The sequence below is a fragment of the Eurypyga helias genome, unplaced genomic scaffold, assembly GCF_000690775.1.
Source record: "Eurypyga helias isolate BGI_N326 unplaced genomic scaffold, ASM69077v1 scaffold18904, whole genome shotgun sequence".
NCBI lineage: Eukaryota > Metazoa > Chordata > Aves > Eurypygiformes > Eurypygidae > Eurypyga > Eurypyga helias.
Genome location: NW_010244526.1, coordinates 226 through 22,763, shown reverse-complemented (window position 1 = coordinate 22,763; position 22,538 = coordinate 226). Strand labels below are relative to the sequence as shown.

The window sequence follows — 22,538 nt, the reverse complement described above, 5'->3', positions numbered from 1 at the left end:
GAAGAGCGGGGAGGGCACTGAAAAGAGTAGCTCAGGCAATTGCGAAGGGTCCCCTTAATTTCAGTAATGCTGTTAACTGTGGAGCCTCAGGATAGAACACCTGATCTTGTGCTTCTTCACAAACTGCATCCCTTGAAGTCATTAATCACAATTATACCTTAATATTTGCAGACCTTCACTTGTCCTGGATCCTCTCTGCTATCAGCTTTTAAGTTCAAGACATTCTCTGTACTGACCTCCTGTAAACATAGCAAACTTATCACTGGTGCTCTGGCTCCTCCAAAGAGGCTGAGAAAGGGGAAAGAAATTCTGCTGTCCACCTTTCTGTGGGAGGAGATGGGGAAGAGCATAAAATGCCACGCAGAAAATTGAAAGCTTCCAGTTTGGGGCAGGTTCTACAGGAGAGACCCCCATTACATACGTACGTACATACGTACATATGTATATATAACCACAGTGTCAAGTGAAACTTAGGAACATCTGATCTCTTCTTGCAAAAAGAAAACATACATTGCTGATTACACTTTGTTACCTACTTTTCTTTTAGAATTGCGTCTGTTAGTGTGTGTTTAAACTTGTGTGGATTCATCCCAGTTTCCAAAGCCTTTCCCAGAAGGTTGTAATGTCAACTGACAGCAAAACTAAGCTGGATTTCTTCAAAAGATGCAGGACATAATAATAATATTCCATAATACTCTCTCTTTTGGCTGCCAGTCCAGCTTTAGTCCAGCTCTTATCTCTGGTTTTGATCAGAATCTTAAAGTGCGATGGAGCAACAAGATATTTTCTTTTTCTTCTCAAATTATCACGTGATGGAAACGCATTTAAAGTCCTGAGAAAATGAACCGATAGCTGTTGGATGTAACTCCAACAAGCAGGTAAGCTGTTAGGTAGTTAGATGTAGTCGGATGGCGATGCCTCTAGCGTGTGTGTACAACAGCAGAGACTTTGTTATGGTTCTCTTACTCAGTAAATGAAATTAGAACATATCTTTGGCCTTTTTATAACCGAGGTTATCATCGTTGGTGTATATGTATAAATGTAATGTGTGAATCCTGTTCAGTTGAAGTCTCAAATAGGAGAAGAATACTGGGATGACAAATTCAGAATAAATTGTAAAATAACAATGCTTTTTACTGGATATGTTACTAAAAGGTTTATATGATATGGTGATAGGCTTTAAATTGCTGCTTTTTCAGCAGTTAAAGGAGATCTAGATAACTTATTAATTGTTCCTCTAAAAATAGGAGAACACTTGCAACTAATGCATGGATTAGAAAAGTCAAAAGTCAAAGTTGCCACCCTCTTATCAAATCTGTTAATTATCTTAATTCAACAAAGAACGTACAGTATAAAGTGGCAATGCATGTGCAACGTGTAAAAGGGAATAATATCAGTCTTTCATGCTGCTAAAAGAGCAGCAGACTGAGAAGACGCAGATGTCCGCTTGGTGCCAACAGCTGTAACTCGCTCTCCCCGCGCCTCCCTCCCCACTCCCCCCCAGCGCTACAGTATGAAAAGACAATTTAGCCATTTTCAGCAACTGATTATTGGGCCCTCTTAATATTTCATACTGAGTTATATGCCTTATGCGTGCGGAATGTATCATTAGCTCATGCCTAGATTTATTAAAGGGGAGCAGCTGCTAGGCAGGACATGCTGCTTGGAAGGCTGCAGGAATAGCATTCGTGCGGTACACTGGGGAACGCCCCTGGTTTTCCCCTGGATACCTGCAAAAGCAGCCACTCTGTGGATACCAGAACTTAAACTTCTCTTGAAAGAGGCATAAAGATGCAGACATGGGCCCTAGCCTTTAATGTAAGGGACGCTGGTACTGTGACTGGAGTGTATGTATGATGCATGATGTGCTAACTGGGGATCCCCATGTCATTTTCTGGGTGTCTGTAGTGAGGCTGCCTGTCAAATAAGGCAGCGTGTTTCCCCCGCCTTGTGTTTTGAACACCCGTACGGTCAGTTTTGACTTCATATTGGGTAAGTCTTCCCACGCTGCACAGAGGGACTGAACAGCTCAGCAGGAGACAGCCTTCCTGTTTTAAAATTTGGGGGAATATTTCTTGGGTGCAGCTTGGGATGAATGTTGATTGTTTTACTTTTTTTAGCTGTTATGAGCAAGCCCAAGGAGTGGGACAAGAGGACTGTGTGTGAGCAGGGTGGGAACATCCCCTGCCTGGAGGAGCGGCTGTTCTGGAAAGCTGAAGAGTTCTGCTGGAGTTCACTGCAATATCTCTCACTTTTTCAGAGGGAATATGCTAAATATCAAAGTTTAGAGGCTTTATGCACAGGACAATTACAGAAAATCTTGACTTAGGAAGAAAAAAAACCCCTGTAAATCAATAAATAAACCCAATATTTTTCCAGAGACAATTGTTGGAGCTAATGTTAGACTTAAACCGTTTGACTGTGCTGTCTATTGAGTACTTACTGAGGATTCACCTAGCTTTAGAGCATTGTGGAATACTGGTTTTAAGAGTAGTTAAATGGATAACAACAACAAAATCCAGCCTGCTTGCAAGAGAAGGCAAACAGTGAAGCAAAGACTCAGAGTATTTGTTAGGAGTCGCACCCTATATGCAAGGAGAGGAAGCATGGAGAAACTGTAACACTTAATCTTCCTGTGCATGTTGTACAGTGGGTTATGACAAGGCGCTGGGGACAAGCTTGTAGCTTAGGACTGCTGAAACTTAGTGTCCCCATCTTCGGGTTAACTTCAGTGTTAAGTGTGGGTTGTACAGTCAGCCACTGGCCACATAACCTGCTGCTGAAGAGGTTTAGTCCTTCCAGTGGAATTTGCTCTGTAGAAAACAGGGTTTTATCCCTCCCGGCACCCTTACGGTATCACTCACTTGTTAGTCCAGCTTACTCTCCCTTCTGTCGGAAGCAATACAGTATGGGTATTTCTGAGTGGTTCTGAGAACGGGGTTATGGTGGCAGTGAGGGAGCATGGCTGGTTAGAGTATATACTTCTTCCCATCAGTTTGTATTTAACTGGAAAATTTTTGTAGATTTTAAGGTTTGAGAGTGCTTTTATTTGCATCTGAAGAATGCAGCTTAAGGAGATTCTAAGAATAAGACTGGAGGAGTTGCAGGGTTTTTTCCCTTGTTTATACAGATGCAAAATCAGAAGTCAGACTTTTACTTTCCTCCTGATTGTACCGGTTCTAAGCTGGTGCCACACAGCCATTTTCAGATATTTATAGTCCACATATTTCCTTAATGCATTTTGAGATGACAGTTTCTGCTAAAACCTTCCGAAAAACACAGTTATCTTCAGATTATCTATCTTCATATCCTGTCCCCTCTAACTCAAGTGAATAAATGTGCCTGACAAACCTGATCAAAACAGATTAGGTTCACCAGGACTGTGGGGAAGTAAGCTTTTCTCAATACTGTTTCTCCTACTCAGTCATCTTCTTTGCCAAAGTCACCGAGGTTGCTGTCATTTAATGACCTTTATATGCTAGGCAAAAGAAGCTCTTCTGAACACAGTTGTGAAATTTTCCTTCGCTGCTTAGCAAACGTGATCCATTTGAGCATGAAAGATGAAGAAAGTATGAGTTAGAGAGTATTCCTGTACTGAGAGTGGTAAAGCAGCGCTCTTACGTTGGTTCATAACCGGGGCAAAAGTGCTTTATGGTCCCTGAAATGTAAGACGAGTGACAATTGCTTAAAATGGGTTGTTACTGCCCTGTAACTGGCTTCTATTTATCCTGTAGGAGCTCAGTATGGTATTTGGATCTTTTCATGAATATTTTAAGCCTATCATCTCTGGTGTAGGCCAGAGGGAGAGAATCCTGTTGCTACTCCATCCAGTATTTGTTTAAGTGCTGAAACAGTGCTTTTTAAGGTTTGGCACGGTATATATAAGTGGACAGCAAACTGTTCTAACCAATAGGTACGTTGACTAAAAACCAAACTCCCAAAATGGGTGCTAATTAACGCTAATTCCCGAAAAAATTTTGCTGAGTGTCTTAACAGGTGTGTGCCATATTCTGCTGATACTGTTGTGGCATAATCAGGCCTGACAGTTAGGGGGGTTGAAGCTGTAAAGAAGGAGGAGAAGGCTGTTTGGTTGCTGGTCAGTGACCATAGAAACCTGTCTGTTGATTTTTATAAAACAAAACAAAGTGACAACAGAAATAAACAAAAACACCATTATGCATTATGTTTTGAGGCTTAAACTTATTTCTGTGTTGATATTGGAGTAATTTCATCTTCACTACTCTGTTCTCAGGTTGCCTGAAGCCCAGCAGAGGGTTGGAGGATGTTTTCTAAATTTGATGCCACAAATGAAAAGCTTATACCTTGCATACTGTGCCAACCATCCATCAGCAGTAAACGTTCTCACGGAACACAGGTACACTTCGTCGTCTTCTAAGTCTGATACAAAAGAAAGTGCAGAAAATACATTTGTGTTATAAGTTGTCACGTCTCTTTCGACACACGGGGCATGCATTTGGTATGGTAGAGCTTGTTCAAGAAAATACAGTAGTATTTCTTTTCTGAAAGGACAAGAAAACCCACAACACAGAGCTGTTAGGTGATCAGGACCAGCTTGTCACTTTTGGCAGCGTGTTTACTGTCTGAGTGTTTTGTCATTCAAAGAGCACATGCTGAACTCTTGAGTATGTAAAGCAAAGTGTACTGTTCGTCATTTTTGTTTGAAAAACGTTGTGTTCAAAACAAGTTTGTGGAATTACGGCATAACTGACGTGATGGCGCAGTTGGTGAATTGTAACTTAGCCCTATAAAAGCCCATGCATTCGTGGGTTCTTAACTTTATAATGGTGCACCCTTAGCTTTACTTATGGGTGATATGAAAGGAATGTGACCTTTTCAAGATTACAATGTCAGTGCTTCCTGTGTGTAAGAAGTAGGATGCTGTGTTGTCGCGTGGAGGCTGCTCAGCTTTGGGACTCACCATGAATATGCATAGAAGATGCCCTCTGTCACCTTGAAGGAAGAGAGTTGGGGCCAGAATTTGCTTAAAGAAGTCTGCTTTCACAAACTTGTCCTAGTGTTCTCCTGTTGTTAGTCTTGGGCTATTTATGGGTTTTTTTTGTTGTGCAGGAAAGAACGATGGCCTTCAAGGGAAGGTTAGACATAGGGCAAATTCTAGCAGGATATCTTCTTTTCGCTCTTTTCTCCCACCTGTTTTTTGTCGCATTGTGATGGACCAAAGTGAAGGTATTTTCAATATTCTTAACTCTTTTGTTTAAGAAAAGGAGCATAATTGCTTTGTTTTCTGTAGGAATTGCTTCTTCCAAGAACTCACACTATAACAGCAACATTATGTGGGACATTTGTGAGCTTTACTCATAGTAGTGAAAGCAGAAAAACACCTTCTAGCTACAAAAATTAAAATTAAACAAGGCAAAATATGTTTAAGCCTCCCTGATGAAACCCCTTCCTGTTTGTTTTCTTTCAAATGGCTTACTTCTAGTACCACTTGGTAAAATATTTAGGTGATTCAAGCCTATGGGATTTTTAATACTCTTAGGTTTAAATTTCTTTGTTTGTTTGTGCCTTTACACTCTTTTTGTACAGCCATCTGGGATTTAATCTATAGATGGAAGATGGCATGTGATAGCAAAGTGATCATCTGTGTTCCTTAAGATTTGGAGGTATTTGTAAAGGGCTATCCTAACTTTTTCAGAACTCTTAAACACAGGGAATAACCATGCCTGAGAAACCGTGGTAGAAATGCAAGGGAGGAAAGTTGTTTGTTCTGCAAATGGAGAGGAGAAGCATCTTTCTTCCTCTTTGTTGCTTTGTACATAGGTTGTCCTAAGAAGAATTAAGCTTCTTGTCTGTTAAGTCAGCTTGATATCAAGTCCTGGTGGAATCAATATAAGCATTGTAGAGCAGTTCAAGTAATTTGGATGTGGAAGCAGGTTCAAAGCAATTACATTGTTCGTAAGAGACAGCTCAAGGCGGGTGAAGTTGTGATAAACAGCTTGCTGTTTAATGCTGGTTTTTTGCCAGGCATGAGTCAACAGAAGCGAATCTTAGTTGGTTGGAGATTTTTGGGGGGTTTTTTTGTTTGTTTGTGGGTTTTTTTGTTTTGTTGGTGTGGGTTTTTTTTTTCATTACCCCTATTTTATTGTTCTAAGCCCTTCATTTTTGTTGAACATCAATGCTGTAGGTAGCAAGTGGTTTGACTGAAAAGTCTGCTTGAGACAGGTGCCGTGAGGAAATCAGAAGGTGGCTTTAAGCAACTCTGAACCTTTTCCTCTCAGAATCACAGAATGGTTTGGGTTGGAAGGGACCTTAAAGACCATCCAGTTCCAGCCCCCCTGCCACAGGCAGGGACACTTTCACTAGACCAGGTTGCTCCAAGCCTCATCCAGCCTGGCCTTGAACCCTTCCAGGGAAGGGGCATCCACAGCTTCTCTGGGCAACCTGTGCCAGTGCTTCACCACCCTCTCCATGAAGAATTTCTTCCTGATATCCAATCTAAACTTCCTCACTTTCAATTTAAATGCCAGAAGGCTTTTAATTACATTGTTTAATAGTGATGGAACAGAGTCTTCTGCCAGGAATAACAAACTGATTGAAGGCATGAAGAAAAGGAAAATATTCAGAACCATCTCTGTGTCTACTTAGCTGGATGATTTTGTTGTGTAAAAACATCCCTCTTAAAACTCATTGTGAAAGTTACTGTGAGGTTTGAGGATAGTTGTGATTGTAATCATAATGAAACAACTACACAGCAGTTAATACTAGGTTAATACTGAATGGGAATTTTTCAGAGATATGAGGCACTGGGGTTTGAGACTTAAACGGTGATGGCTTATACGGTATAGTTTTAGCAGAGGGTCCAAAAGCATTATATGTGTTTTTAATACCAGCCAAAGTGTGGCAGAGAAATATGTGTTTGCTGGTTTCTTGGATTTGAATATCCTGTTTGTAACAGCTGTGCTATTCGATAGCATTTGAGAGGAAAAAGAACCAGTCTGGAGTTGTTTGATTTGGAACATGAATTCTCACTGTCTATAGCAGATTCTCTGTCCACTTTGTAAACTGAACGCGTGTGTTAATTGTGTTTCGGGAAGGCTTTCTGCAGAAAGCCTAGCAGGTCGTTTTAAGTCAGATTCCTATTAGTGTTTTCTGCTGTTTATTAAGCAAACTCCTTTTGGTGGCATCCATACCAACAAAAATGAAACAAACAGAAAAAACTCCTAGGCAATTGCTCTAGGTGAAACGTAACAGATCCTACTTGTATTCTAGCTTTTTATTCTATAAAATACAGTTTTACTGTGTTTTCACTGTCACTGGCCACAAGCAACTTAAGAGGAAATTTGCTGTCAATTTTGAAGTACTAACTGTGGCTTTTTAACCAGTTCAATCACTGTAACCTCAAAATTGCAGCAGTCATGTGGTTTGATAGAGTATTACAGAAATTATGTGTTTGTAGGTCATTTTTTTGAAGTATCAAACATGCTCTTCAAGTAGTCGTGTAATACCTGTTAAAATGTCGTTGATACCTGGTAAAGAATCTGTGCGTGTATGCGTATCTATACATAGAACCTTAACTTACTCGGAATTATTTTGGTCTTCCTTTTTGGAATAGCATTTTTGTGAAGTCGATTCTGAACAGCAGTACTTGGGATGGGGCTGGATGTTTAAAAGGGGCATTCACTGGGAATGTGGCTGCCTCGTTGGTTTTTTTTTTCTAATGCCAGCCTGTGTTTGCTCTTCTCTGTCATTTGCTGCTTGCTTCTATGTAGCAGCAACATGGGAACTCTTATTTAATTACTAAAAAATAAGAGTGAGGGTGTGCATGATTGTGTATGTATATGTGCATATATATTGATACATGTGCATGTTTATGTAAATACGCAGTGATGAATAATTCTATTACTTGATGAGAGATTTTTTCATGTTCAAATCTTCAAACCTGAAAACATTTAATTTTAAGTTAATTATTAATAGTCAAACTATTGAAATGAGTATCATTAGAGACCCGAGTGCAGAAATGGGAATCAAAGCTAATACAGCCCATGTTCCAGAGCTGTGTGTTGCTGAGATTGTATTTGCCTCTGATAATCACAATATAATAGCTTTTTATTAAGTTTGGGAACAGATTGCCTTGGTTCCAGTTGTGGCACTTTGAAGTTTTACCCAGGTGTCAGTGTTGCTTCTCAACACAATTTCTCCAATTTTATACGATCTTGAAATTTTGGTAGGTGCTGCTTTGTCTCAGGAATTGTTTTGGAGCCACTGCATGTTGTGCCGGTTTTAGTTTATTTTTTGTCAGAATTGAAATTCTTTGTGTAACAAATCAAGAATTTTTGAGAATTAAGTCAATTTTCCTTAGGTCTGTCATTGTTTCTTGCAAGTGTGACTCAAGGTGCTGGCTGGAGCTGAAGAGGTGGAGTTTGCCAGGTGGTGCTGGACAGTGCCTCTGGCAGAGCTCAGTTGTGTTCCCACCACTGCCCCTTAGCTTGTTCTCCTTGTTCCCTTCTCTTGTAGCGGCTAAGGTGCCACTGTACACCTTCCCTATTTTATTAAGTAGCACAGATTCCTGTGCGTGCTTCTGATCATAGACATATGTAGAACAGATTTCCTTCATATTAAAAAAATCCCAAACAAACAAAAAACCCCTTCATACTAAAAAAACCCAAAACCAAACCGTACTTTGTTGGATACAGAGTATGGAAATGGGAGTGAAGTGAGGAGTCCCAGGAACATGAGCTGTTAACCTCTCTGGGTAATATCACAAGCCACAAAGCTCAGTGCAAGGAGAAACTCCAGCAAAGACAGAGAGGAGGCAGAAGATGGGGCTGGGAATTTGTAGACTGTGTCCAAAACTATAAGATACTTGAGTATAGAACTTGCTGCAGGATGGATAACATAATGAAAAAAGTCTTACCAGACCCCACTGATCAGGGGACAAAACTATTCTGAAGAAATAGGGAGAGTACAGGCCCAACATAATCAGCATTAAGTACGTAATTACTGGGGGGAGGTTTTAAGCTTTTTTTTTTCCACTATGTTTATTTTAAAACCAAGTGGAAGAAAAAGGTTTCCAAAAGAAAATTTAATTTGATGAAAAGGCAGCCAAAAATTAGTAATATATGCTTGCTTTTTTTTTTTCCATTTTGCAAAAAGTGACAAGTGTTGAGTCAGTTCTCAGCTGGAAGAAAGCTATTCACAAATCTTTGCTTGTTCAGACATTAATTTCTCCAGACTCTTCTGTTCTCTAAGATAAGGCGTCCCAAGCATACCCTGCGCTTGCATCATGGACCTAGCGCTCTGGATAAAATTTATGGAGCTGAAACATCACAATTACTCCCAGTAACTGGAGCGTGGAATACAGATCAGCTTGAGTCAGAAAACTCTTTGTGCCTCCCCCACTTTGGTGTATCCCTGAGCCTGCAAGTGTGCAGGCTGATGTCATACGCCAAGCAACAGTCCCCGGGAGAGGAGCCTGACTGGGAAGTTTAGCACTAGGAAATTAAAAGCTGCGGCTGAGGGGCTGCTGACCCAAGCTGTGCCCCAGCCCTCTCAAGATGCGGTGCCTGTGTGCAGTCCTCAGACCCCTCAGCAGTGATAGCTCGTGCTCCATCTATTACAAACAGAGACCTACTTCGGAAGCGTAAGTTGTGATTTTCAACATAGGTGTTTTAGTTCCTGGATGTGCTTTCCTCACGTTTTAAATAGCTTTTTTTTTTTTTGCCTTCTGTTGCTGTCGGCACATCTGAACTTGTTTTCTTTCCTCCCCCCGCCCCTGATCTGAGCGCGGCTGCCTCAAAAGCTGCAAACCAGATTGGAATATATTAATAGGGCTTAAAGACACTTTTCATGATGACCTTTAAAATATGGCATGCTGTGAACTAACTCTAGTTTGGAGTGGGGAGGACTCCTCAGCTCGAGATTTCGGGATACGTGAATCGCAGCACTTTTGTGTGCTTCTCTGCATTTTAGTCTGTGAGATGACGTAAGTGGTGAATTCAAATCTCTGCTGCCTCTTTCTGAAAAGCTACTTATTCAGGCGTTTCATAGAATCACTGAATGGCTTGGGTCAGAAGGGACCTTAAAGATCATCTAGTTTTAAGCTGATGATTTCACTGCTTTTCCTGTTTTTTCCTGTTGAGCTAAATGATACCTTTTTTTAATAATGTAATGCTTAGCTGTGAGCAGAGTTTTTTGTTTAGCATATACTGCCTAGGAGAGTGTGGTACATGCAGGCATCCATTGAAACTGTGACATGAAAGAGCCATTGTCTTTGGCAAAGCAGCTGTGCTCTTAGGCTAACAACACTGACTTTTAAGCTTCTATTAATTAAAAAACAGTTGTGAACTGTTGTCATACTCAAACAGTATTTTAACCGACCGCTGCTTTATTGGAAGTAAACCTTTCCGTTATGTTCTGTACTGTATTTGTCCTCTGTGAATAAATGAAGGGCACTTATTTAAGCGTTGAGCAGTGTCTGTTTTGCCAGGTATTGTTATGTCCACGGAGCCGCAGAGATAACAGGTTGGTTTAACATGAGCAGACTACTAAAGGGGTCTGCATGGTGGGTCCCCTCAGACAAAATTTTGGGTACTGTTGTCTTGAAAATGTGTGTGCTCATACTAGAGGTTGAACAGGCTGGCATGTCGAAACTTGTCAGAGGGAAGCACAGAGGGGTATGAAAGAAAACATTGTCCTCAGGAACCTTGGGAGGAAAACCACATCATTCAGTTTTAATTACACGTATTAACACTGCTCGGTGTAAAGGGCTTCCTGATGATGGCATTGCTAAACATGTTCTTCAGGACTTTGTATGTTTCAAGCGAGCTGAGGTTTAAACTTGCCTTGTAGGTTCCTGTACTGTGATTAAGTAAAAAGGAGGAAATGAACAAGCAAGTATCTTGTGTGGAAGAGCAGTGAATGGCTTGGAAACTGCTGCAACCTTGCTTAACCACCCAGTGTGTTTAGTTTAAAGGAATTGCAGTGTAGACAGCAGAAAACAAGATGATATCAACTTTTTTACTTCAGATATCCAAGTAGTTGATTTTAATTCAGGCTATGGTGAGTTTCTTCCCGATTCCTGGCACATCTGTTTCATAATGCTGGAGCCTGGAAGAAATGGAACTGTGATAATGAAAATTAGAAATGTCAGTGTGGGTGAAATGGTAACTGATGTTCCTCCTACTGTAGAGTCATTAAATTGTGGGGGAGCAAGCATTGTGTTAGTGGATAGCTCAGCAAATACCGTTTATATAATGCATTTGTATGCACCCAACAGCATGGAGATGGACGAAGTAATTAAGAATTAGGGGGTTTTGGCTCTTTGCAGTCTAAAGGCAAAAATGAGTGCTGTTCAGTACAATGTGAAATTGAACAGCCTGTGGTATCTGTGATTGGCACGTCCCATAGAACATCCTGCTGTGTTGGAGAGAAGCTGTGTAGATAGGTGTATGGATCATGCTGCCTGAAATGGGGGAGAAGAGCAGATAATGTGAAAGGGAATAGTTGATAAAGTTAGACAGCGGGGACTCTGTCTGGCTGAAGCAACCAAAAGGCAAAGAATGAGCTTACAGTGAGTTCTTGTAGCAAACGTCTTTCACTTAAAACGGATGAAGATAGATGAAATATGGTATTGGATAACTAACTTTATGATGCTGACATGGATGGGGTGCTTACAGGGAGAATTAATGGATAAAACAGAAAGGAGTGGCATGCACATGAACAGTATCATACACACAGTGAATTGAATTTTAAAACCACTGAGTGCCTTCTGACAGAAGGGCTTCCATAGGCTGAGCTTTGGTAAAGTTTTTCCTATGGAAATCAGGCACTGTACCCTCTGCCTGTCCCATCACCTTGCTGGAAACGGCTCTTCCCTTTCAGCTGAGTCGGGAGGAGAGGACGTGCCACCACACGGTAGCCATTCAGCTTAATGTTCCAGAGACTTGTCCTGACTTCTCGGTGAACAAGTAGATGGTAACACCGTAAAACCAAAACGTGAGGCAAAATCCTTACTCGAGTTTAGGGTGCCACCAGGATCAGTTGTCAAGTTCTGAAGCTGGTGTGGTTTTTGTGCTAAGAGTCGTGGCTAAGAAAGTGTAAGGCAAAGTAGGTCTTCAGAGTTGGCCAGCTTTACTTCTTTAAAGCTAAATTTAAGCCAGAGAAGTATTTGGCTTGATCTGTGTGGCATTATTATAATTTTTCGTGCAAGGTGCGGTAGGAGGTTTTTAGGGGCTTTTAATTCTGGCTAAAACCCGATGGTGTTGCTGAGTTGACTTTAGGAGGCCTGAAGCTGCTGATGTGTCACTTGGGAGGGATGTAGCGAGGCCTGCCCGGCGGAGCTGTGGGCAGTCTCAAGGGTGCCCAGCCCTTCCCTTTGCACCTTTGAAAGGCAGAGCAGGTGCTGGGAAATGCACCCTCTTTCCCCGCTCTGCGGGTGAGTACACAGCAGAAACGGCACAAATACACGCACTGAGGAGTCCCTGGGCCAGGTGCCCTGACAAGGGTTGTGTCAGACCTGACAATTCAGAAACGGTGCTGGATGTGTTTAGGAAAGTAATTAAATAGCACTTAACTAATCTGAAGACAAGTAAACATTGGAGTGAACTGTATGCAAAAGTACTTTCTCTTCTGTGAACTTGGGGAAGCTTTAGCAGCCCAGAGGAGAGCAATCCGAGTTGGATGGTGGGTAAAGCATTTACATTGGGATGGGAAGGACATGGTTCACGTTCTTGCTCTGCTCTCCATCTATTTGCACGAAGGGCATTAATAAGCACAGTATCACTTGTTCTGAAATGGGAAGGAGAGTGTGTGTGTGTGTCTTGGGGGAGGTAGGGAGGTCTGTTTTTGTCTTTATGTAATGCTTTTATATGGCATGATTCACTGATGATTGAGTGTGTGTATTATGGTAGTGTCTTACCAGTGTTGTTTTTTCCTAGGGAAATTGAGCAGGTCAAGATTTGCTTTTGTTTCTGTGTGGAAACACTGTTCCCTAGGTTTGGGGATCCTTGCCCTTCCCTTTTTAACATGGCCATAATGTACAAGTGTTCCTCCTTTATTTCTCTTTCATGTTTGACTCTGGTTTTACGCTTTCTCAAAGTACTGCATCTGGTAGGTGGCTAAGGCTTCCATTGAAAAATGAGACCATGCCAATAACCAAGGAGGGAGGAACTTCTTTTTAGGTAGTAATTTTGACTTATGGGGGTGTAATGCTATTAATCAGTAGAAAATAAGGACTTTCAGGTAATCTTAGAGTATAAATGACATGACTGTCACATGAGAATAGTCCATTTTGTTGTGGTTTTCTTTTGAGAACTAGTTAAATTACTATAAAAAGTGCTCAAAACATGAGCAACCCCGTCGGCAGACATCTAGAATGACACTGCTTGAATGCAAGATGATCTTGTCTTTTTAATAAGCTTTCTGAATTTCCTTTATTTAGATTTTGTCTTTAGAATCCCATGTTCTTCTGCAACTTAATATTTTCTGAAGCCTGGAAGTCAGCCCAGGTGTTGCTGTACCTTCCTTTCCCCACAGATTGGGCTCGTTTTGTTCCTCGTCATGTAAACTGTAGAAAAGCTTGTGTTCCACCACAGTCCTCGGAAAGCTGTGCTTTATATACTGAATCAGATGAGGTAGCTATTTTAAGTTTCCTTGATAGAAAAGGAAGCTGAAATTCCAGGATGCACTGTTTTGTTTGGGTTTTTTTTTAACTGAGTTAATGTAAGAAGTTTCAGGGCTGAGCCAGTTCTTGGAAATTATTCAAATATGAAAAACCATCTGGACAGGGGAAGTATCAGTTCATGTTATTTGGAAAGCATGGATTTCTTACAGGAGCTTTGCTGTCAAAACAAGTGTGTTGTGTAAGGACACCCTCAGTAAAATGCTAGCTTGTTTTGAGTCTAGATGTCTGTAATTATTTCTACTGTAGTCCACCATTTGTATGGCTGCTGGTTAGTGAGTCATTTTGCAATAGCACCTTGGATGTGTGAGATGAGGTCATTAAACGTGTAAATGTGGGAGGAAAAAGGGTTCTGAGACATTGTGTCTTCCCATTAGTGCCTGACACCTTAAAAATATCGATGCTTGATTAAATATGAAGCTGTTGACTCACTTATGCTTGTCTGTCTGTGTAAATCATCTCTAAGGTCAGATGTCATTTTACTAGAACAAAGAGAGGAGTAATAAAATACAGCATGAAAAGCTTTATTCTGTAACACTTGCTCAGATGGGGTAGCCTTTAGGAACTGTCTTTCAGCATGAGTCGCTAGAACGGTGGGGTTGTTCCCTGGGTGGACCCTAAATCTGGAAATGCCTTTGTTCTTGTATTTTATTTAATGCAGAAACTGATTCAAGTTGTACTTGAATGACTTTGATTTATTTGGCCTCTTGTTTTATTGGCAGAATTCATTGCAGAGGAAAAACTGAAGTGTAGAATCCAATGTAATTTTAATTGTCTCGGTAATTTGATCATAATTTGCTTAAATATCTTGTGTACGCAGTGAGGAGCTAGGAGAATTCATGGAGATGAAAGGTGCCAACAGCCCTGGGATCCTTGTACTGACCACGGGCCTCAGCAAACCCTTTATGCGTCTGGATAAATACCCCACGTTACTCAAAGAACTTGAAAGGCACATGGAGGTATATCTTATCAGCATTTATGTTCCAGCTTAATGATGATTTGACAACAATTATTTTAAAGGTACATGTCAAACATGATGAGACCCCAAATTATGTTTGTTTGCTCTTCCGTCAGCCTCCTAAAATATGAGCTGCAAGGGTTTAAAACTTAGTGCACCAAAACTTCCTGTAAAAGCGAAACGTTTAAAGTAAAACTAGCCCACGAAGCTAACCTTCGCTCCTAGAACTGTTGTGCAGGGTCTTGCTTGACGTTGAATGTGGCTCCTGCATACTGCTTGAGGCTGCCTTATCTTGTAGCAGGAGTGCTGCTTCTCACCTTAGGACCTCAGTGCGTCCAACATGGCACCAAAATAGTCCCTTGGACTTCTACTGAATACCATCCAGAAATTATCTTTCTGGTATGGGAAGGTGTTTGAGGAGCTGCTGCTTCCACCTTTGCATTTTATAGGTTAGATTTTTGGAGTGTGAAGGAGGAAGAGAAATAGAAAGCATATGGGTCTTTGTCATGTCACACAGTTTGGTTAGTCAGTCCGTGACAACGGAACATACGATTCTGTAAGGAATCTAGTTCGTGACAAAGCTAACATGCCAAATAATACTCAAAATGAACACTTTCCTGTTAGGATTTCAAAATCTTTTGTCCACGAGGTCTTTTAAAACTTCCTTGGCTCTATTTTGAGAATAAGTAGGAATATTATAAGTGATTCTTAGTACAAGCCACCAGTGTATGATGTAAGAATAACAAGGCTGTGAAAAGAAAGCAGATAGGTCTACAACTTCTGTTTTTACAGAATTGTTTATTTGTTTTTAGTGGAGTCTCTAAAATATTAATCTTGCTAGAACTGAAGTATGTTTTTCTATGTTGCTTTTAGGATTATCACCCGGATCGTCCAGATATTCAAAAATCCATGACTGCCTTCAAAAATCTTTCTGTAAGAGTGCTAAAAGTAGATGATACATTTTAATTAGAATGTTTTCTAATTTCATACCCCTCTATTGCTGTTAAAAAGTCGACCTTTTACATAAATATTCATATAAGGAATTTTTGAAAGCCTGGAAATTAATGCTGCTTGTAGGCAGAGCTAAGGGGGGTAATTTGCTGGGGAGTTGTAGCAAATAGGGTATTGATGTAAGAGCCATGCGAGCATTCTGCACCTCTTGGTCTGCCCTCTCGCTCGTACTTCATCTCCCTTTCTACTAGTGCTAGCATATCTAGTATTCTGAAAAAGGGCTTATTTACAACAATTGAGTATATATCTTCTGAAGTTTTTCTAAAGTCTGTTCCTTCTAGGGGAGCGGTGTTAGAATTGGGAGAGAGGATGAAAGGGAAAGTGCCAGTGAGGTTCAGAAGATATGAAACTGCCAGTAGTAGTTGGAGCAGGAAGCCTAATTTGAACAGATGAGCTGTCTGTTAAAAAACTGCAATAAGCATATATACTAATGCAATCTCAGTTACAATAAACTTCATCTGTGAAGTGTGAGTGCTGGTGATAACCTGGCATTTCCTATTCTTTATAAAGCAGTGCTATCTGTCTTCAGAAGAGGTTTGGGGATCCCATTCTGTTCGGTGCCTCACAAACAGGAGGAAAGAACTCTTGCTGAGAAAAATCCACATGAACAGGAGTACAGATAGTAGAGCAGGTTGGAGACATTTAATAAAAATAGGAACACAAGGTTATACACGCACATAGTTTGCACAATTGGAGTGGCTCTTTTTACTAAAGATAGATGTGTTGTTATATAAAGTCATGCATATTCATGACAGCTTCATTTGTGCTCTACTGCTGAGCCTCGCAGTTTTTGGTTGGAAGCACAGAAAGTTAAGCTGTAAAGAAAGGAGAAATTTGAGAAACAGAAAACAGTAATGGAAGTCATTGTATTGAAAGGAAAAGTAATAATATTGACGTTGGCAAAATGAGTTGTATAAGGAATGTTGGTAATAGCCCTCTAAATGAAAATGCTTCAAGTGCTGTCTTCTGTGTACTACGGGCACAACAGTAAATCCAACTCTACCAGCATTTCTACCCTTAACCTGCTCCAAAGCGATAGTTGATAGAGATGGTGTTTTTCCCTGTGTTTGTTAGGCACAGTGTCAAGAAGTACGGAAACGGAAAGAACTTGAACTACAAATACTGACGGAAGCTATCCGTTGTTGGGAGGGAGAGGATATCAAAACACTTGGCAACGTGATTTACATGTCCCAGGTCATGATTCAGTGTGCTGGAAGTGAGGTAATGTCCTGCTCTGTCTTTACTGTCAGTCTTTCATTCCGATCTGAATAAAATGATTTATAATCATTATGCACCAGAAATAAACAGAATGCTTCAGAAATACTAATCTTGGCAAAAATCTTTCTCTACTCATTTAAGCTTTCTTACAAATTGTGAAATAAATTTCCTCAAAGATGGATGGTTTCATCTGTAAAATTTACTGAAAAGTACCTGAATACAATGATTATAAACATTGAAATCCTGCAAAATCATCTTACAAAGTGTGCAATTAAACAGGATTTTCCATGTGTCATTATGTTACAGCATCATTTTGCACAGCAGTTATTACAGCATGTTTTAAATAACAAAACCTGTCAAGTTTTGTGTTTTAAGGTGTCTGAGGCACACTTATTTTCCCTCGCTGTTTTGGGTGCTTTGCTCAAGTAGTAAATATTGAAATGCAACCTTAAGAATCAAGTGGATTTTGGAGAAGTAGGATAACAAGAGATGTTAAGTCAAAGGTGACACTGCAGAGTCTGGGGTGATTTTTTTTTTTTTAAAGAGCAAAACACACAGGGAAAAGGTTTGTCCTACCAGAAATAGTGTTAAAATAATCTTAAAAGTATGTGCTGACGGAAAGGAAATGTTGTACAGGAAAAACATGTCACTAACCTGTAAGTTGTTCTGCTGTATAATCAGTGAAGCTTTGAATTTGGTGAGGGCTTCTGAATTGCAACCTCATTCAGTCAGCTTCCTCCCTTGGAACAAAGATGGCCATAAACGTGAAGAAATAGACAAATGTTTATGCAACCAAATATTTCAAAATTCATCACCTGCTATTTTTCTCTCAGTTAATTTGTTAGGTGTTAAAATAAATAAGATTCAGTAGGGCTGCTAGTGCATTTTCTGCAGTTGTGTCTTTTCTTGTATTCTGAAAAAGAAAGCACCACCCCACCCCCCACTCATCATGGGCTAAAATGTCAAAGGTAATGGTCTCTTCCAAGTTTCTGCATAGCATTACAGCTTTTTGAATAGCTACAGAACAGCTTCATTTGTGCAAAAGCAATTGGTTTTGGTTTTGTCTTTTTTTTTTATGATGTCAACATTTATCAGGGTTTACGAAAAGCAGATCGAAATGTTAACACCTGGTAAGGACTTGTGTTGTTTTGCAAAGATGCTTGAAACTGAGACAGTGCCTTTGTCAATGGGTATATTTGTTTTGTCATCAAAATTAAAACACTATACCCTAATGCATTTTTCTTTGTCTGTAGCAGTAGATTAAACCTTCTCTTCCTTCCATCAAAGTACCCCCAAAACAAAGAACAAAGGACAGTTTCTTAAGTGAAACCAGCAAATTAAAACTAGAATAAAGTAATCGGTGTTTTTGTTGCAAATACAAGCATTATCGCTTCTGTCTCGTTCTGCTTCATGGTGTAATCCAACATGATTCAAAAATCTGTTCTCTCCAATTTGAGACACCATGGTCTTGACATTCCTGTAACAGCAGCCATCTAAATCATATTAGGAAATATATCCAGTGTGTTTGGTTTTGCTGAAATCCGCAAAACAGTTGTTGTCTTATTAAACAAGGTCAGTATTTCACCCAGACTGTACCATTTCTGTTTTAAAATATTAGGCTCTCTTCTCCAGGAAGAAGTATAGGCATGTGTTACTGGCACTTTTCAAATAGAAAATAAAATAATTCTGATGTTTTTTTAATCCTGTGGAGAGAGAGAATTTTGCCGGGGCAAATATTTGCGGAGTAATTATGGAGTTGTAACATTGATGGTAGTTTTTAATAACATAAAACAAAAAAAGGGGAAAGGGGCTTGTGACATGGTATTTACTTCTTCATTTTCTTTTTTTTGATAAGGAAAAGAATGAAAGGTACCTTCTTCTCTTCCCTAACATTTTGCTGATGTTGTCTGCCAGCCCGAGGATGAGTGGGTTTATCTATCAGGTAAAGTAATACATGTACATCAGCATATGAATGTGTTGGTGGGGTGGCTTTTTTCTAAATGGCTTTTCACAGAAAACCTGGAAGGATTATTGAACTTAGGCATCTATAAAGTAATACAAGAACAGGCCTTCTGTTTTATAAACTTATGGGCTAGAAACCTGGGGGTGATTTTTTTGGTTGGTGGCTGTGACTATCAAGCAAAGCTTATTTACCTTCTTAGTAGTAACTAATGAGAGGAAGTGTGGGTAGTTCTTCAGATCTACGTAGGAAGATGATGCTGTTGTGCAGGCAGGCTTGTTACAGCTCTTCTGACTGCTGCTTGAGTGCTACCAAAATTACAACGCGCTGGTGTGAGTTAGGCTGTGCTACCATCTGTTTGTTTAGAAGTCTCTCCATAGTGTTTTATCTCTGAGTCAGCAGAGCACTTTTGCAATGAATCTTCTCGTTTCCCTGTTCAGGGATATTTGAGTTGCAGTGTAGAAGTAGTCTCAGGCCTCACAGGCTGGACTCCCTCTGGACGAAGCTGAACTGGAAGGTGCACTCCAAGCTATAACTGCTGGAGCAGACCAAGTTCATGGCATTGTGTCCGTGGCCCCAGCCTACAGCCAGCCCAGTGTAACACCACCTTAAATGCATGCCCAGTGGCCTTTGGGTCCTTAGCACCAGGTGTTTCACTTCACAGATCCATTACTTGCTGCTCCTAGATGGCCTTTGAGCTCTCTAGCAACTTTCCCTGCGGAATACTTCTTGCATGTTTCCCCCCTGCAGGAATACAGCAGCTCTGCCGTAGTGCAGGAGGATCAGTGCTGATTGGGTTGGCTCCCCTGTAGCTCTGGGGCATGTTTCACAGAAGTTCATGTTCTGGGTGTGCAGTTTCAGAGACCCCCCAGAGAGGTGACGTTAAAGCTTCATTGCACGATGAGCTTCTGAAGTCTTTATAAATGTTCTTTGGGTATTGCTGTGCAGTTTTGAGGCATCACGGAGGAACAGCAATAGATTTCACCTGCTGCAAGTACTTCAGTACATCAGGCTCTCAAGCAGTTTGTTCCTTTCTCCTGAGGAGTGTTTCATCTGCTGTGAAGGAATGCAGAAGAGAGTAGTCATTTGGGGTTCCTGTGTGTTCAGCTATATCCAGTCACAGGCTGTGTGACTGTAAGAGCAGTTTAATTCCCAAATGAATCTTTGGATTCGTGTCTTACCTACGCTGTATTTGTCAGATCGTGTTGTGTTAGGTGGTTCAAACGCACAATCAGGTTTCTCTTGGCTTTGTGCTGCTCTTCAGAATCTTTGGCCAGTGCTTTATCCCAACGTGGATGAAAAAAAGATATTAGAAAAGGCAGGTGAGCTCTGTATTTCAAGTGGAACATAGGGAATTCCTGACGAAGGAGGATTTTTGTGTACAGATCACAAAGGCAACTGACTGGAAATTTAGTGTGTTAGCAAATAATACAAAACTGAACAGTTAATCAGTCAGGCTTAGTTTTGTTCTCCTATTGTACATCACTTTATTTCTTCCTCCTCTCTCCCACCTTGTCCCCCAGGTGCCCAGCATTGATCGGTAAACTAGCAATTTTCTGTGCATTTGTCTCTAGCTTCTGCTCAATGTGGCCACAGCCCTTTCTTTGTGTTGGCTGTCCAACCCTCTGTGAATGCAAAGCTCTTAATTTCCTCATAACCTCTCACGTGATTCTCCCAGTGCTGAGAACTGCTCAGGTGTTAATGACAACTTGTTTACAACAAGGCAGAATTACTTCATCGCTCTTGATGTCTGGACTGTGCAACGTGGGCCACCCAGCCTTTTCCAAGGTTCTTATCTCAGAACTAGGATGGATACAGGCAGAAGGATGATGCAGCTCCCTCAGTCATTCCCAGGGAAATGATGCCGCTGGAGGCAGCATCCTACACCACACCCACCCTGTATTTCCGCATTTTCCAGCTAGCAGTCTTCAGATGTTCTGGTTGATAGTGCTGGTACCTGCCGCGTGAGCTAATTTGGGAGAACTCCTCAGCAGTGGCACACCGAAGTCCCAAGGGGCACAACCGTACTTCACAAGGTGGCTTCACAACTTTGTTGAAAGAAAAGGATTATGAATGATTCATGAGTTGATTTTCCTTTTCCCTCTGTTTTGCTGACTTAGTACTTTTCCTCTGCGTGTGGCTCAGGTGATCTTTTTCTGTCACCAGCCTTTTGCTTGGTGTATCCCCGTATTTCCTCTTCACCTAAGTCAGCTGTTTTTGCGCCTCATTTGTTGTGGCTGTATGCCGTGTTATTCATGAACCAGCAAACATGGAAAAACAGAGGAGAAGCTTAGGCTGCATTGTAGCACACAACACCACCATGTTTCCTTCAGTGGGGAAGCTGTTGCCACAAAACTTTTCCTTTCTCTTTGGCATCTTGGGCTTGAACATCCACCGTGCATGCAGAATATCAAGTGAATTTTAATTTCCAAGCTTCTAAGAAACCTTTGTTCATTCAGCAGTCAAATAGGCAAGAAAAAGGAGGGATTTCCCCCCCACCCCCCCTCCATTGGAGCCAAAATTCCACAGTACGTAGTATTTGTGCTTTTGCCAGCATGTGCTGAATAGTGTTTCTGTGCAGGAGAATACAGGGTCTGTCTTAAAGCACTTTATTATTAAAGTTGCATTTTTGGTAAACCCTTTCATCTTGACAATATTCAGTGTTACTTTGTCTTCTGTGTTTCTAAAGGGTTAGAAAGTCATCCTAGACTGACTTTTTTTTTCCCCCCAGCTTGACTAGGTTTAAAATGAGATGTTATCTTCTGCAAAATTAATATGTTCTTCTGCAACTTTATAAATTTAGGTGTGTTTTTACTGCTTTTGTTTTCTTTCTCCAAATTTCTGTGTGTGAATTTAGTAGTGGAGTTATTAGAGACATCTTCAGGAAGTTGATGTGTTTGTTTAGTGAAATCTTCCTTTCTAAACCTACTCGTTACCACAGACCTTATTTTGAGAGCTAACCAAACAGTTTTCAAACCAATATGCTTAAATATGGGTCTCAGTTGCCTGTAGTTGTGTAATATGGATGACCCCCAAGGTCTCTGTTCCAGGAACTTGGGGCTGTGATGTAGATCCATAGATCTAGACATGGGTCTAGTGGATCCATCCACTCTATTTGTATGGATTTCATAGCCTGCATGGGTATTAAAGGGACTCACAGAAGTCACAGGGGACATTTGCAGAGTTGGGCATATTAAAAACTTCCATTACGAGGTGTTTGTGTGGATTTGTAAATGTTTTAAGACCCTTCAGTGTGTGTGTTTGCTAATTTACTGTGTTTGTCTTTGTTCAGAGCTTTAAGTTTATATATTCTTTACTTGGTAACTTTTTTTTCTGTGTTTTGGGTTTAACTTTGGTATTACTGCTTTGGGTTTTTCTAGGGAAAACTGCCAACAACAGGGATGACTATCACAAAGCTAGAAGACAGTGAAAACCATAAAAATGCATTTGAAATATCAGGTACGGACCGTAAATATTTTATTTACTACTTACTCCAGGCTGTGCTATTTCAAATGTCAGATGTTCTGTCTGAATGGAGAGGAAAACTCTTTTTCATTGTGAGGGTGACCGAACATCGGCACAGGTTGCCTGGAGAGATCACCATCCTTGGAGATACTCGAAAGCTGTCCGGCCATGGTCCTGAGAGACTGGCTGTAGGTGTCTGTGCTTGAGCAAGGAGGCAAATGACCTACAGAGGTCCCTTCCAGCCTCAACCATCCTGTGATTATGATAAA

The 22,538-nt window shown here is 40.7% G+C and overlaps 1 protein-coding gene across 1 annotated transcript in view; it reads left to right on the top strand.

The window, feature by feature from the left end:
• Positions 1-22,263, top strand: part of LOC104508237 (rho guanine nucleotide exchange factor 7-like) — a gene marked incomplete at its 3' end in the record, with an annotated part of 33,641 nt that extends 11,378 nt beyond the window's left edge. The window contains exons 5-10 of the mRNA XM_010149795.1: positions 4,253-4,375; positions 14,478-14,616; positions 15,489-15,548; positions 16,701-16,847; positions 18,700-18,786; positions 22,185-22,263. Of these exons, the coding sequence (XP_010148097.1) occupies positions 4,253-4,375; positions 14,478-14,616; positions 15,489-15,548; positions 16,701-16,847; positions 18,700-18,786; positions 22,185-22,263 (635 nt within the window). The remainder of the gene's footprint in view (positions 1-4,252; positions 4,376-14,477; positions 14,617-15,488; positions 15,549-16,700; positions 16,848-18,699; positions 18,787-22,184) is intronic.
• Between the last annotated feature and the right edge of the window lie 275 nt (positions 22,264-22,538).